Source organism: Bathycoccus prasinos, assembly GCF_002220235.1.
Source record: "Bathycoccus prasinos genomic : Chromosome_8".
In the NCBI taxonomy this organism is placed as follows: Eukaryota; Viridiplantae; Chlorophyta; class Mamiellophyceae; order Mamiellales; family Bathycoccaceae; genus Bathycoccus; species Bathycoccus prasinos.
Genome location: NC_024001.1, coordinates 491,241 through 505,950, shown reverse-complemented (window position 1 = coordinate 505,950; position 14,710 = coordinate 491,241). Strand labels below are relative to the sequence as shown.

The 14,710-nt window shown below is 48.2% G+C and overlaps 11 protein-coding genes across 11 annotated transcripts; 5 read left to right on the top strand and 6 right to left on the bottom strand.

The window, feature by feature from the left end:
• Nucleotides 1–38: 38 nt before the first annotated feature.
• On the top strand, nucleotides 39–1,067 carry Bathy08g02780 (unknown protein; the record flags this gene model as incomplete). The annotated part of the gene is made up of 1 exon (XM_007511401.1): nucleotides 39–1,067. The coding sequence occupies one exon, from the start codon at nucleotides 39–41 to the stop codon at nucleotides 1,065–1,067; it is 1,029 nt and encodes a 342-aa protein (XP_007511463.1).
• Nucleotides 1,068–1,228: 161 nt separating this feature from the next.
• On the bottom strand, nucleotides 1,229–2,161 carry Bathy08g02770 (predicted protein; the record flags this gene model as incomplete). Its single annotated transcript, XM_007511607.1, has 1 exon — nucleotides 1,229–2,161. The coding sequence occupies one exon, from the start codon at nucleotides 2,159–2,161 to the stop codon at nucleotides 1,229–1,231; it is 933 nt and encodes a 310-aa protein (XP_007511669.1).
• Nucleotides 2,162–2,611: 450 nt separating this feature from the next.
• On the bottom strand, nucleotides 2,612–3,382 carry Bathy08g02760 (predicted protein; the record flags this gene model as incomplete). The annotated part of the gene is made up of 2 exons (XM_007511612.1): nucleotides 2,612–3,029; nucleotides 3,159–3,382. The coding sequence occupies 2 exons, from the start codon at nucleotides 3,380–3,382 to the stop codon at nucleotides 2,612–2,614; spliced, it is 642 nt and encodes a 213-aa protein (XP_007511674.1).
• A 251-nt stretch (nucleotides 3,383–3,633) lies between these two features.
• Nucleotides 3,634–3,888, top strand: Bathy08g02750 (predicted protein; the record flags this gene model as incomplete). The annotated part of the gene is made up of 1 exon (XM_007511276.1): nucleotides 3,634–3,888. The coding sequence occupies one exon, from the start codon at nucleotides 3,634–3,636 to the stop codon at nucleotides 3,886–3,888; it is 255 nt and encodes an 84-aa protein (XP_007511338.1).
• Nucleotides 3,889–4,742: 854 nt separating this feature from the next.
• Nucleotides 4,743–6,875, top strand: Bathy08g02740 (unknown protein; the record flags this gene model as incomplete). Its single annotated transcript, XM_007511447.1, has 1 exon — nucleotides 4,743–6,875. One exon carries the CDS (start codon nucleotides 4,743–4,745, stop codon nucleotides 6,873–6,875), a length of 2,133 nt encoding a protein of 710 aa, XP_007511509.1.
• Nucleotides 6,876–6,940: 65 nt separating this feature from the next.
• Bathy08g02730 (predicted protein) lies at nucleotides 6,941–7,789 on the bottom strand (the record flags this gene model as incomplete). Its single annotated transcript, XM_007511782.1, has 1 exon — nucleotides 6,941–7,789. The coding sequence occupies one exon, from the start codon at nucleotides 7,787–7,789 to the stop codon at nucleotides 6,941–6,943; it is 849 nt and encodes a 282-aa protein (XP_007511844.1).
• A 365-nt stretch (nucleotides 7,790–8,154) lies between these two features.
• Nucleotides 8,155–8,559, top strand: Bathy08g02720 (unknown protein; the record flags this gene model as incomplete). Its single annotated transcript, XM_007511656.1, has 1 exon — nucleotides 8,155–8,559. The coding sequence occupies one exon, from the start codon at nucleotides 8,155–8,157 to the stop codon at nucleotides 8,557–8,559; it is 405 nt and encodes a 134-aa protein (XP_007511718.1).
• An 83-nt stretch (nucleotides 8,560–8,642) lies between these two features.
• Nucleotides 8,643–11,216, bottom strand: Bathy08g02710 (non-ribosomal peptide synthetase; the record flags this gene model as incomplete). The annotated part of the gene is made up of 1 exon (XM_007511592.1): nucleotides 8,643–11,216. The coding sequence occupies one exon, from the start codon at nucleotides 11,214–11,216 to the stop codon at nucleotides 8,643–8,645; it is 2,574 nt and encodes an 857-aa protein (XP_007511654.1).
• Nucleotides 11,217–11,436: 220 nt separating this feature from the next.
• Nucleotides 11,437–11,910, bottom strand: Bathy08g02700 (unknown protein; the record flags this gene model as incomplete). Its single annotated transcript, XM_007511490.1, has 1 exon — nucleotides 11,437–11,910. The coding sequence occupies one exon, from the start codon at nucleotides 11,908–11,910 to the stop codon at nucleotides 11,437–11,439; it is 474 nt and encodes a 157-aa protein (XP_007511552.1).
• A 136-nt stretch (nucleotides 11,911–12,046) lies between these two features.
• Bathy08g02690 (glutathione-s-transferase (ISS)) lies at nucleotides 12,047–12,904 on the top strand (the record flags this gene model as incomplete). Its single annotated transcript, XM_007511351.1, has 1 exon — nucleotides 12,047–12,904. The coding sequence occupies one exon, from the start codon at nucleotides 12,047–12,049 to the stop codon at nucleotides 12,902–12,904; it is 858 nt and encodes a 285-aa protein (XP_007511413.1).
• A 51-nt stretch (nucleotides 12,905–12,955) lies between these two features.
• Bathy08g02680 (predicted protein) lies at nucleotides 12,956–14,644 on the bottom strand (the record flags this gene model as incomplete). Its single annotated transcript, XM_007511608.1, has 1 exon — nucleotides 12,956–14,644. The coding sequence occupies one exon, from the start codon at nucleotides 14,642–14,644 to the stop codon at nucleotides 12,956–12,958; it is 1,689 nt and encodes a 562-aa protein (XP_007511670.1).
• Between the last annotated feature and the right edge of the window lie 66 nt (nucleotides 14,645–14,710).

Here is a 14,710-nt window from a genome sequence, read left to right as displayed (position 1 = left end):
AGGTAGGGGATGATCAAACACCGAGCTTTGAGAGCGAGATGTTGAACGCGAACAACGCGATTAACGAGGAGGATATTGAGGACCCGTCGGACCACATATTTGAAAGATTCTTCGAGAAATCGTCGTCCGATGCCGAGAAAAAGAGCGCTTTGCAGGAGCTCAAATCTTTATCGTTTCAGGCGGATAAAGTGCGTTGGATAACACGACACGCGAGGTTTTCTTCGCTGATTAAAGCGTGCTGCGTGGACGAAAAATACAACGAAGACGTGTCGATTGTCGTGGCGAACTGTTCTGGGGATCAGGCGAAGAAAGGGAGACGAGAGGTGTATCAATTTGGAGGGAAGTTCGAAGTTGCGCTCGATACCGTTGATTTTCAAGACGGCGGGTTGGGATGTTACGTGTACGAGTCAGAAAAGCGTATGTGCGAATGGTTTTTAGAGACGCGCGGAGAAGAGACGAAAAGAGATTCATTTAGAGGGAAGAGGGTGCTAGAGCTCGGGGCAGGGTGTGGTTTGCTCGGTTTGTTCTTAGCTAAGCAAGAAGAGGAAGTTTTAGATGGCATCGTGGTGACTGAATACGTTCCGTCTTTATTGAACGTCCTCGAAGCGAACGGCAAGTTGAACGGGTTATCCAATCGAGAAAGGTTTATAGTGAAGAGATTGTTGTGGGAAGAGGCATGCGGAATGGATGAACGAGAGGACGGGAGCATCGCTGACGGTTCACTTTCAAAGAGCCTGAAGAGTAACGATGAAGAAGACGAAATGAAATGGATGCGCGAGACGCTGCGTAAGCCGACGACCGATTTGGAGCGATTTGATATCGTCATAGGAAGCGAGTTAGCGTACGATGAAAGAATCATCCCTCCCTTAATTTCTGTTATTGATATGTTTACGAAAGATGATGGCGGCGTGGTTTTCATATCCGTTGTAGATAGATACGAGAAGAAAGGGGTCATGATTGAGTGCTTCGAGAATGAAGTGAGAAAATACGCAAATCTCGTTTTCGAGAAACGCGTTGAGGATGGAAATTTTCACTTGTATCGAATCGAAAAGAGAAATACTCAATGATTAGATAGTCGCGTAGAAATATTTAGATGCTAATGTAAAGTAAAACGTATGAACTTGTATATTTATTCAATTTGGGTGTATGTGTGAATTTGGGTGCGTCTGTCTGTCTCTCTCTCTCTTTCTCTCTCTCTTTTACCGTTCAACCTCTTTTCTACTTGGCTTTAGCGCGGCGACGCCTTACTTTCCTCTTTCTTTGTTTTTTCCGGTTCACTCAACCACTCGCAAAAGTTGTCCAAATCAATCTTGCCGTCACCATCGGTATCCAAGAGATTGAAAGCCACGTTGAAATCTGCATTCAACGACGTCCACTCCACGTGCTCGTTTTTCGCCATCTCTGTGAGCAGCTTTCGCAACTCTTCCTCGTTGATCTCGCCGTCGGCGTCTTCGTCCACGTCGGCAAACAACGACGCCAACACCATCGCGCGTTCTTCGGTTAAGCCATACTGAGCGTAGCTAAAACCATGTTCGTCGATGGCGTTTTTGAGTTCAAAGTACGCCGATAAGCGTTTCAGCTCGGGCATGTCCTTTAAACTCTCGTCTGCGAGCTTCTTGTCTTCGATTATGGCCTTCTTAACTTCGTTGAGTTTCTGCAAAACTCTCGTCGCAGAAACGGCTCTTCGAATCGAACGAATCGACGACAAATCTGGCTGACCAGCAGCGTCTTCGGCCAGCGTGTGCATGGCTTTCGTGAACTTGTCCAAGTTTGCAAACGAAAAAAAGAACAAACTGTACACGAACGAGAAGAACACGACCGTGTGCGCGACCGTTTCCACGCTGAAGATTCCGGCGCAGATGAACAACGTAAAGGCGATGACTTGACTGACCAGCTCCGACGTTCCTGGTTCCCACGCCAAAGGCGCGCCGTTCAGGAGAAAAATCGAATAAATTGCGACCGTCACGCCCAAGTTGAAGAGAATCGACATCGCTTCGAACAAAATCAGTTTGATATTTTGCTTCACGACAATTTTTCTCAGCTCTCTGGGTGTTTGAATGCCCATGGATTCAAAGTTCTTCGCGATCAACTCTGCGGTTTCCACCGTCATCTTCGAGTGCAACGTGGATTGAAAGATTTCCTTCGCGTCTTTCACGGACATTTCTTTTTCATCGACGGTCGTCTTTGATGAAGAGGACGACTTCTTCTTTTTCTCGGCGGTTCCCGTTGGTGTATCTTGCGTTTGCGAAAAAATACGAGTTTCTTTTCTTCTCGGAGAACCCCCCGGGACGACGCGCTTGATAATCTTCGCTGGACTGAACATTATTTTCTTATTATCGCGCTTAATCGTTTTAGGTGTTGGTTTCAAGAGCGCGCGCGTGAGTGTTGGCGATGCGAGCGCGAGCATGTCCTTGGAAAATCGCGCAAAAAATGAAGAGTTCCCAAGGTATTAGATACGAAAATTTTCATCGCAATACGAGTTTATACAAATATTCGTTCGAATGATAATATATAGAAAAGTTTGCGTAGTATGTGTGCTATTTGAAGTGTTAATTTCGTGTTATGATATTTCGCGCGCGTTCGTTTTTCTCACCCCGTTTTCTTCCGTGTTTTACTTGGCTTCGGCCGGCGTGGACCTATCGCTCATCCCGCCGTCCTGCAAAAGCCGAATGCACACGTCGCTATCTTGAGGCGCGAAAATTAACCCGTCGTGATCGTCCAACTGAATCTGGTACGGCGCGTAATCTTTCGGTCCCCACGTCGGGTGTCGATACCACAACGCGACGATTGTTCCCGGCGCCCATCCGTCTTCGCCTACCCCGATGCAACATTCCACTCTCGCGTCTACGCCGAATCGCAACTCTACGCCTTCCGGAGGGCCTTCGCCTTCCGCGAGCTCTGGTCCGGGCGGCCACTCCAAGTCTTCTCGGCCTTCTATCCAGCCTTCGATGTACTCTTCCGGAGGCATTTGTTCGTCTAGGATTTCTTTCGTCACTTGTACCGCTTCAAACGGGAGGCCGAAGACGCATCTGTAACGTGCGAGGAGAGAAAGAAGAGAAAGGACAGGTCAGCGCGAGAGCTCTCGGGAAAGAAAGAACGAGTAAGAGAGACAAGACAGACAAACAATTCAAGTCGTCTCGTTCCAAAGCAAAACGTACCCAACGTTCCCTTTAAACAATAACCTAACGACCGTATCAATCGGCGCGCAGTTCGGGTCTCCGCACTGGATTTCCGACACGTCCACGATGCAGTCGTGCTTCTCCAAGATGTCGTTCGGGATGTACGATTCCGCCCATTTTTTCACCTCGCGGATCGCCGCTCGTTTTCGCTTCTCGTTTACATCGTTCTCCGCGGACGGGAGCGTGAACGGTCCCGGTGCCATGACGATGATTTATTATCACGAACAAACGACCGGGAGTTTTGCAGGCTAGTTTATTGCGCGTGTGTGTGCTCCCTTTCTCTCTCTCGCCGCTTTAAGAATACTTGAGTATTCGCGTGAATTTAAGTGACGAATACTTTCCCGAAACTTCTCTTTTCCTCCATTAGAAAGCGCGAGAAGAAGACAAAGACCAAACGAGAGAGAGAAAGAGAGAGAAAAAGAGACGAACGAACGAAACGAGCACAACTTCACGCATGTCGTTCGTAGGCCGCCTGGCGAATTACGTCCTCAACGAGTTCCTCGTGAACGCGCTCGCAAACTCGAAATCGTTCCAGAGATTTGCGGTGAGAACCGACGACGCGATGAGGAAAGGAAACGTCTATAAAACAGTCTCCGAAGGCGCTTCGAAAGCGAAGGAAAGCGTGGAACGGTACGCGGAAGAGGCGAAGGAAGTGGCGGAGAAGTTTGCGAAAGAGGCGGTGGCGAAGAAACCGCCTCCAAACTCGTGAATGATTGGGTGTTTTGAGATGGATGTATTACTATTATTACTATTATTCAACGTAAAGCGCCGGGTACCCGAGGTATCGGCGCAAGAGCAAATGAACCGTTCGCATCGCTCGTCGCCTTCGCGTCGTTTCTGTCGTCGTCGCTTTCGTCAAATTTTGCTTTTTTTCTCGCTCTGTTGTCGACGTCGTGTTCGTCGACGCATCCCTTCGAGCGCGAAAGCTCGCTTTTCCCGTCTAAACGCTTTCGAAGGGCCTCCACCCCTTTTGCATGCCTCTGGCGAATATCCTCCGCATCCCCCGCGTATTTTTTAGCAAACGTCGTCAAATCGTCCTTTGGGTACGCCGCTATCGTCGACCGGAGTTCCTGTTCGGTTTCTTTATTCAATCGTTTGATCGCGCGGTCGTGTCTGTACGCGTTTTCGAGAAGCGCTTCGAGTTTCTCGTCGTCGTTCTTTGAGGTCGTCTCGTCTTCTTCCTCTGAATCTTCTTCCTCTTCGCGCTTGCGTTTCTTTTTACGACGAAAACGAAGTCTTCTCCCCATCCGCGGCGCGGAGGAGGAGGAAGAATCTCCTCTCGTCGTCGCGCCCTTCTTCATTGGTTAGTATTTGCGCTTCTGTGTTGTCTTCTTCTTCTTCTTCTTCTTCTTCTTCTTTGATGTCCTCGTTCTTTCACACATCGCATGTGATTTGACTTTTTTTCTCAGTCGTATTTTTTTCTCTTGGCTTGCCAAAAAAACGCTTGCCATAACGCTCAAAAGATCGTCAAATTCTCTCGTATCTCTGATCAACTCTTTCTTTTTTCCCGCCGGTAGTAGCGGAGACCATTTATCATCGAGAGGAAGAAGAATAGAAACACAAATGAGTGAAAACGAGGAAACGATCACGCTGGTCACGCCCGGCGCGGCCGCGTTGGCTTCTTTCAACGCGAAAAATTTCGAGGACGAGAACAACCGAGACGCGTTGATTGAAAAGGCGTTGAATGGGAGATGTGATGGGGAAGATGATGTAAAAAAGATCGGGGAGGAGGAGGAGAAGAGATACGACGCGGTGAAGCAGGCGCAATTGAAAGCTAGAGCGAGGGTCATGGAGGAGAAGAGGAAAGCTGAAATGCGACTGGCGAAGGAAGAGAATACGAAGAACGAAGAGACTTTCGCTGCACCAACGAGGAACGTTTTGAAAGAGAAGATTCGTTTAAACGTCCACCAGAAAAACAAGGACAAGACCGAGGAGAAAAAAAACAAAATCAAGAACGGGTTAGAGATGGTTTCGCACGTGTTGATTCCGTACGAGACGACGAAAGAGAATAAGGACACGATTCAAAAGAGCGGGATGGATATTGGTGCGACGTGCATTTGTGCGCTTCCGAGTTCGTTGTCCGTGGCGTGCGGTCGCGAAAACGGGTGCGTGGATATCGGGTTCGCGAAAGGCGAGTTGAACGTGCAAAGGAGGATGAATCCGACGGTGCCGCAGCAAAGGTTAGAACTGAATAAAGTTTGTGAAAACGTCGCAAAGAAGAGTAGAGTGAGGAGCATGCGGTTAAACGAGGACGTGTTAGCTATTGGTTTCGATAACGGCGCGTTTGTGAAAATTGTCGAACCGGGATGTTTCGAGGAAAGAGGGTTGACGCAAGAGACGTGCGTTTTGAGAGCATACGAAGCACCGAAAGAAGTACAGGATATATTCAAACGCGTCGCGGGAGGCAAATTGCTAGGACCGCACGTATCAAGGAAAGCTAATTGTCGCTCTCAGGTGATTTCGAAGGATTTGGAGGTTCTCTTTTTCGGCTCGCCGGTGTTTCGCGACGGCAGCTTTTTCGCCACGAGAGAGGTGTATAAGAACAGAAAGAGGAGGAAGAAGAAGCAAGAGGTGGAAGAAAAGGTATCGACGAAGAAAACGCTCATTTCGAAAGGATTCTTCAACAAATCAAGGAGCAGCGGTGAACAAATGTCATCGCCATCCGCCACCATCGAGGAAGTCCGCGAGTGCGACGACGACGACGACGACGACGATTTTACTCTCACGAGATCCTTCGATAAGTTTGAAACGGCATCGGAGATGAACGAAATGTACGATATCATGATTTCAGACATGTCAGAGAAGGAACAGACGGAAGCGTTGAATATGTCTTACAGAAAGAAGAAGCCGGAAGAGAGCGCGAGCGATGACGCGAAAAAAAGCACCGCAGAAGAAGTGAGAGTATCAGACGAAAAAGAAGAAAGAGGAGGAGAACCAGAACAACACGCAGACGAAAAAGAAGGCGAAGAAGACGAAGAGGAAACGCCGACGGTCGTCACGTATCGTTTCAGTGCACACGCTCACCCGGTACAATCGCTCGCGTATTACGACGAAGATACCGAAACGACGCTCATTTCCGGTTCTAACGACCGAACGATTGCTTTTTGGGATCTCGAGAAGACGTTTGAGGAGGAAAATTCAGCGGATGATTTGCCGTCGCCAATGTTCAAGTTCAACGCGGGGACGGAAGTTCGAGCGATGGTTGTCTCGAAATCAAAAAGAGTTCTTTATATCGCAGGTGCCGATAAGTGCGTGCACATGTTCGAACTGCTCTCGGAAGCTAAAAACGAAGGTATTCCATCCGGCGCTTTGAAAAAGAGAACGTTTCCGTGTCATCACGAAGGTTTCATCACCACGCTTTCCTTGTCGCAAGATAACACGCGATTATTCACCGGATCCGAGTACAGCGACACACCGGACGACGGGTTCAACAAAAACTATAATTCCGGCGACGGAACTATCTGCGTCTGGGACGTCTCCACCGGCGAAGCGACGGATGTCGTCCGCGCGCACAACGGCAGCGTGAGTCAGATTTTAGTAAGCAACGACGACGACGAAACGATACACACATCCGCTTTGGACGGTTGCGTGCACAGAATGAAACGAACCGAGCACGGAAAACTGCGTCTGAACTTTGAAGATGGACGGAGAAAGACGCGCAATCCTACGTTTGGGTTTCGAAAAGGATTCCTCTAGAGAATTTTTGATGATTTATTCGCGACACGCGATATATACCGGTACTATTTTACATACTGCTTTTATTACTTCTTCTTCGAGACTTTCCCACTTTTCACTTTCGTTGGCGTCGACTTTTCTTTCTTCTTCCCGCCACCACCATATTTCTCCTCCAGCCTCGCGAACAAATCATCCGCCGCGCCCGCTCGACTCTTATTCTTCGCCAATATCAACGCCTGCAAATCGCCCATACCTCCCCCAATCTCGCCATTCTCCTTTCCATTACCGCTGCTCTTCAACTTTTTCTTGCTCACTCTGTTCGTCAACGGGTCCACCGGCGCTTTTTTCCCTCTCACGTGCTTCTTCAAATACTCCTCATACTTTGGATACCTTTCCAAATTCTCGCTGAAAATATAACCGTCGATAAGCTCCGCGAACCGGTGCGAATCGAACTCGATATCTGAACACATCTGCCATTCAAACACTTTCGTCATGTCGCCCTCAAATTTCACGTAACACGCTTTCAAATCTCGCGCTTCCTCTTCGCTCCCTAAATACTCCTTCGTCACTTGCAGTATATCTTCCTCCGTGACTTTCTTATACATCGTCCGATAATACTCGTACAAGTCGTTAAACTCCTCCGAATCCATCTCATCCACCCTTCCGGTTTCATCGTACGCTTTCCTCTTCTTCTCGTCGCTCAAAACCGCGTACACTTTCTGCAACGTCTGAAACTGTTTCGACGCATCTTTCGAGGGGTTTTTATCCGGGTGTAACTTCAACGCGAATCGATGGTAGGCTTTTTTAATCTCCACGGACGTCGGGGAATCCTCTTTTCTCAAGCCTAAAGTCGCGTATAAATCTTTCGGGTAAGAGTCGTCGTTTTCCTCCTCCTCCTCCTCCTCGTCGTCGTCCGAATAGAGTTTTGAAGACATCGCGCGTTTATATATATATATATATATAAGCTCTGCACCGAGCGATCGTTCCGTCGTTTAAGGAGACAAAGGCAGAGCGCAGAGAAGCCCGCTTTTTATGATGATGATGGTAATGGAGTTGTTGTTGTTGCTGCTTTGAAGTTTTTTGAATTTTTTGTTTTTTTTTTCTCTTTTCTGCCATTTTTCACTCCGCAACGCGTTTTCGTCTGTTTTTCATTACTTCTTGTTCTTCAGTATTTGGCGGCTCTTTTCGGTCGCATTATTCACCGACAACACTAACACGAAGAAGAAGAAGAAGAAGAAGAAGAAGCTCTCGTGGAATAATACTACTACTAATACTAATAATACTAATTCACAACCACATCATGTCCTCCAAACTGGTCAAACAATCGCTCAAACGCGCGAAGGAAGGAAGAGGCACGTTCTCGTCATCATCATCGGAACAAAACAAAATTCGCAAGCATAAATTGAAGAAACGGAAGAAAAGTCTCAAGGAAAAGAGGGAGAAAGTGAAAGCGGAGGAACAGAGGAAGTTGGAACTGATGGGAGACACGGTCGACGAGAAAGCGCTGATGGCGAGGAAGAGGAGACATTTGGCGTATTTTGCAATCGGGTTGAACGATAGTGGGAGGGTTGGAGAGTTGGAGAAGTTTTTAGGTAAAAATGGAGGGAAGAAGAAAGGGAAAAGAGAAGACGACGACGAGGACGACGACGACGCGGGTGACGATTGGGACGTGAAAGATTTATTCGCGAACGCTAAAAAGTCGTGAGGCGTTGTAGTTATAGAGTATTACTAGTATCTAGCGCTTGCACTTTCTACATTCTACATTTCTAATTCTACGCGCGGTATATTTTACTTCTTTCCCTTGAGGTGTTTCGTGCTGCCGGAACCGCCAAGGACGGTGGCAATGTCCGCCCATTTGCTCGGACGTTCACCTGGAATGCGTTCGCTCGATGCGCATAAAGCCCTGCGCTCAGCTGCGTCTAATGATGTTTCACCATTTCCATCTTTCAAAGACTTGTCTGCTCCAAACTCGAGAAGCGCACAAAGCGTGTTTTTGTTTCCGTTTACAGACGCCCAGTGCAAAGGTGTCCTTTCAAATCCGTCGCGCGCGTTGATCAAATCCTTTCCTGATTTCTTGGAAATCAAAAGAAAGTCGTTTATGAGCGAGCGACTCGCACCAAATCTTGCGAGGGCGTGTAATGGAATTTGACCGTCGTCGTCTTTGCTTTGCATGAGTTTTGCCAACACGGATTCAGAGCAATTTTTTGCGAGTATCGCGTGCACTTTTCCCGCTTTTGCCGGGTTTCGAGCTGCGCAGTGGAGCAAATTTGCATTTCGTGCACCTCGGCAGTGTTCCAACTCTGATTCAAAGACACTCATTTTTATCAGAATGTCGAGGGACTCGGTGTGACCGTGTTGACACGCGAGACATACCGCCGCGTCGTCGCGAGGAGGAGAGCGCTCCTCGCTCTCGTAAACTTTCAAAATCGCCTCGATTGCTTTGAACTGATTTGATTTTACGAGCAAACGTATGAGCGATAATTCGTATTCAGAACGTGCTTCGACGACTGTCGAGTCTCGTTTCTCTGATATTCCTCCTTTTCGTTCCGTCCACGATTTTGGCAAATTTAGCGTCGAGGCGAGATGCGAAGCGAACGTCAGCAAAACCGGTCTTTGCAAAAGTTCGTGCGGGCTCAGCGCGCCGAAATCTTCGCCAAAGATTCCAATACCTTCCATTCCACTTGATGATATAGTTGGGATTTGGCTGAGAGTTTCTCTCAGCTTCCGAACGGCGCTCAATGCACCCAACGAATCACCACCCATAAAGAGAAAATTAGAGTTCAAACGCAAGACAGATTTGCCGTCGCTTGCATCAAGATTCAAAGCCAATCGCCACGCGTCTGCAATGGCAAAATCGAGCGGAGTCTCGAGACAAAGATCGTTTTCATCTTCTTCACCAACGCGTAGATTTGTCATTTTCTCCGCTATGAGCATCCCCATATATTCCTCAGAAAGAAGCAAACGCCGATCAATTTTGCCGTTCGCAGAGAGCGGCAAATTGGGTTCGTCCAGGATGAAAATCTGTTTCGGCCACATAAATTTCGGTAAGGTCTTCGAGATGCACCACCGTATGGCATCGACGAGGTCTGGTTTAATCGACACTAAGCCTTCAAAAGAGGTTTCTGGAACGCAGCAAAATAAGACCAGCTCAGATTTTGAAAAAGCGCACGCCGCGATGGCACTCACGAATCGCTCGCATGCCTCCATCGCTAGGCTTTCAACCTCCTCGAGTTCAATGCGAACGCCATTTATTTTTACTTGTGAGTCTTTCCGTCCTAGGAAAACTAATTCGCACTCCTCAGACTCTTCGTCGTATTTTGCAAAATCACCCGTTCGAAAGTATCGCGCATCGTTCAGCGTAATAAATCTCTCGCGAGTGAGCTCTTCGGCTTTAAAATAGCCTTCGCCGACTTGATCGCCGCTTACATAAATCTCTCCGATCTTTCCACGATCGAGATTTGGATCCAATATTTTGTTCAAGTCGTCGCGAGCGAGAACGATAGAAACACCGTCAAGTGGTTTGCCAATTTTCTTTGAATCTGAAGCGTCACGCATCAACCCAAAGGTTTGATACACCGTACATTCTGTCACCCCGTATGTGTTTGCAACTTTAATATTCTTTACATCGAGAAGTTTTTCGAGAAGTTTTGTGCTCGCGCGTTCGCCACCTAACGTAATGAGCAACGGGTTCTCAATCGCTTGCAAATCTGCATCCGAAATCGTCGAGGCTAGCGACGGCGTCAACGCGCAAAAATTCGCCTGAGATCTTCCGAGTAATACACCTAAATGTTCAAACGTCGCCGTTTTCGTATTCCCAACGTGCAAAGTGCCACCGGCGATGAAACAGCTTAAAGCATCGCCATAACTCGGATCAAAGGTAGAAGAAGACGCCATGAAAACGCGACTCGTCTCTGTAATCTTCAGTTTATCGTTTCTCGCCGTGCAGTATGAAAACAGCGCCTTCTCCGAGACGACACAGCCTTTAGGGGCGCCGGTCGAACCACTCGTAAAAAACACGTGCGAAACGAATGTTTCCTTTCTTTCTACCAATGATGATATGAGTGGAGCCCTTCTTCGTTCGTCCGAGCTAACGACCGCTTCATCCGCAACGACGACCCTGTCTTCCATCCACCTCCTTTTCGACGCATCTAACATTTCAAGCAAAGCTTCCTTATGCGTCCAATCCCTAACCACGACAGACGCAAACTCGCACAACTCGCACACCGCATTCAACCTTCGCCGACCTCCTTCTTCTATCGATATTGGCACGAAGGTCTTCCCCGCTCTAAGCACAGCCACCTGGCACACGTGCAACATGTATCCCTCATTAACCGCGACGCCTACCATCTCGACGCCGCGCATTTCCGATGAGCGCATAAGCGTCTTCGCAATCCTCCCGCTCTTCGTCCACAAGTCGTCATAACTCGTCGAGACTGTCTTTCCATCGCGTGATGACGAGAAAGGATCGTGTTCGACGATCGCTTTCGCGTCGGGGTCGTCGGATACTTTTTGCTCTATCCTTTCGATAACTTTCGATGCCATGATGTCTTCTTCTTCTTCTTCTTTAACTTCTTCTTCTTCTTCAGGTCTTCATCTTCTTCTCTTCTAAAACCAAAGTTTCCTCGTACGCTTCCAAAACCGCCTCTTGCATCCTCTCGATTTCCTCTGCCGTAAATAACCGCGCCTCGAATTTCATCTTCAACTTCATCGCAACCTTCTGCTTCGATTTACTCAATCGCATTTTGCCGCTTCCGTTGCTGCGACACATGCGAACGAAACTCTCCGCGACGGTTTGATTTATCCCTGAAATACTTTCAGACTTCGCAAACGACGGCGCATTTGCTGCCCCTTCGTCTCTTCCTTCTTCTTCCTCGACCGCTTTTATTGCTGCGTTTAGGTGTTTTGTAGTTGTTGATGGTGTTGCTAATCGTTTCAAATTCTCAATCGCCTTTTCGAAGGCCGGGTCCGGTTGGCCCACGCAGCACAAGCAGTTTGGTCTGTGTTGTTGCAGAGCACTCAACGAAAACGGGCCGCCGGACGAGGCGTTGAAGCGCATGTAAAGCGCGCGCGTGCGTCGAGTGCAAGGAGGGAAAAAGAGTGAGGAGACAGACCCCTAAACTCCCCTTCTTGGGAAAAAAGAGCAGATACGGAAAGCGTTGACTCTTTCGTTTACGACACAAAAGAGAACAAACATGACGCCTCCGCAACCAAAATGGAAAAGCGAAACGGCCGAAGAAGAGACGGGGGAGGGACAGCAACCTCGTTTTACCATGGGGTACTGGCAAATGCGAGGTCTTGGAGCCGCCATACGCATGCTTTTACACTGGGGAAAGTATACCCATCGTGGCGGCGCTGAGATGAACTTCAAAGACGTGCAATACGCGCAAGATGCAAACGGAGTGAACGAATGGTTCAAGCGAGATAAAGTGGAGATGATCAAAGACGCGAATCCTTTGGCGAATATCCCGTATTTGATCGACCACGAGGAGAAGAAAACCATCGTACAGTTTTTGTGCATCTGTGACTACCTCGGCAGAAAGATTGGCGTGGACGAGACAGACGAGAACTCTGACCAGAGGTTACGAAACGCGCAGATTGCGATGGAGATATTCGATTTGCGGAATAGCGTCATTCGCCTCGTGTATAAGTTTCCGAACAGCGTGCGAACGCAGAGTGAGTTTTACGAGCGACTTCCTGAACATCTTGGCGCGTGCAAAAAGACGTACAAGAAGCTGGAGAGTTGGTTACAGTTTCACGATTTTACGTATTTCGCGAAGAAAGACGCGGTGTCGTCCTGCGATTTTCACGCGTTTGAGATGATCGACCAACACGAACACTATCAGACGTTAGTGCGCGAAAAAGATGGGGAAGCTGTGGAAAAGCAAGGCATGTTGAGTGAGTTTCCGAGATTGAAGAAGTTTCACGCGGAGATGAAGAGCAGGCCCGAGTTGAAGGCGTATTTTGAGAGTAAAGAGTACAAGGAGTTCCAGTTGAACAACCATACGCTCGCGAATTCCTGGGACGGACCGGGGCCTTCTTCAAAGAGATAGATGATAGAATAAAGCATAGAGGGTACCCGTTATCAATTCGCATCATACATTTTACGCTAGAAAAAACTTTTTACTCCACAGAAACTTGACGAGCATCATCACTAAGCTCACCGATCCTGCGAAAATAGACGCGAGAATCGAAACCTGTAACGTTCGATCGAACCGTTTTCGTCGACTGGTTCGCACAAAACTCCAGTCGTCTTTTTGTAACATTTGAATCGTATTCGGCATAAATAACCACGGCGCGATGCGGTGAAAAATAGAATCCAATATTAATGGTAACACGAACGTTAAGAATCCACCATCGAAACCGTGCGAGATTTCCACGAGCGCTTTGGCGTCTGCGGCTCGTTTTTTCGAGTAAAGCGGTAAAAAAATCTTCGAATCGCCTTTAGCGTTCTCGATGCACTCTTCCAAAACAGTCACGTCTTCAAACGCCGAATTTACGCCCATCCCAAAGTACGGTTTGACCGTGTGAATAGCATCGCCGATTAATCCCGCGCAACTGCCAAGATGTAAAGCGCCCCCGGCGTATTGAAAATTCGGCAAACCGGAAAATTTAGATTTCGCAACCTTCTCGACGTTTTCGTCGCTGACCATTTTCGAAAACATCGGGAAATCGCTGTCCAAATACTCTCTTAATTTCTTCGGGTCGGAGAGTTTCAGGCACGTTTCCTCGTCCGTAGGTTTAACCAACAAAACACCGACCAAGAGACCTTCTTTCGTCGGCAAACACTCCATCGCGACGCCTTTCCCGGTTCTCGAGGAATAGTTCAAATCGGTCCGAAACCCATCCGGTAGTTCAATAGGAATAATCTTATACACTCTCGTAGATTCAATCCTTTCTTTCAACTTTACCATCTTAGTCTTGCACATTTTACTCTCATCCATCGCTCGAATCACCGCGCTCCCTCGTTTCCCTGCGTTTCCTTCCGCGCCAATAACCAACGACGTTTCGATCGTCTCCTTCGCCTTCGTGTCGCAATAATCGCCGTCTTCTTTACACTCGAAAATTTCCAACGTCGCTTTATCGCCACTCTCCGAAAACGTGCACGAATTCACCGCGACACCGTGCTCGACCGTTACGCTGTCCGCATAATTACTCTCGACCTCTTCCAAAAGCGCCGCCACCAATCGATCTCTCTGAATGACTTGCGTGTCAAACTTCTTTTGTACCAACTTCTCCACCGGGTTTCCGTCTTTATCGAAGTCGCACCTTCCCTTGACTCGCTTCGCATACTCCGTCGCCACGTCTAATAAATCGTATTTCTGCAACGCCAGTTGTCCTCGAGCGGATAAGCCGATGTTATAACTCCTCTGAGGATCCCCCCAAACGTCCGCGTTGTTCGCCTTTTCCGGTTTGTTTCTTTTTTCGAGGACTCTCACGTTCCAACCTCTGCGAGCGAGCATGATGGCGGTGACGAGACCAGTTGGGCCAGCGCCGACAATCACCGAGCTCTCCGCTTTTGCCTCATCCTTATCCTCCTCCGCTGCTGCAATCATCATCGAAAGAACCATCGCAGTATTACTCCTCGCGACGACCGACGAAGCGCGTTGGATTAGGTAAATGTTGAGTCCAGTGCCATCAACATCAACAGAAGAAAAAGAACCCAAACGAGCAGTTTTGATGATGCTCTTCTTCTTCAAAACTACCAATCGCTCCTCACTCCTCGAAGCTGTTGTCGTCGCAGAACGCTTCGTCTGAATCGGCTGAATCGGCAAACGCGGCGCGTAACGCATCGAAAGAGTTGTATTCGGTACCATATTTTTTGTGATGCAATTTTCCAATCGTGAAGCGAATTCTCC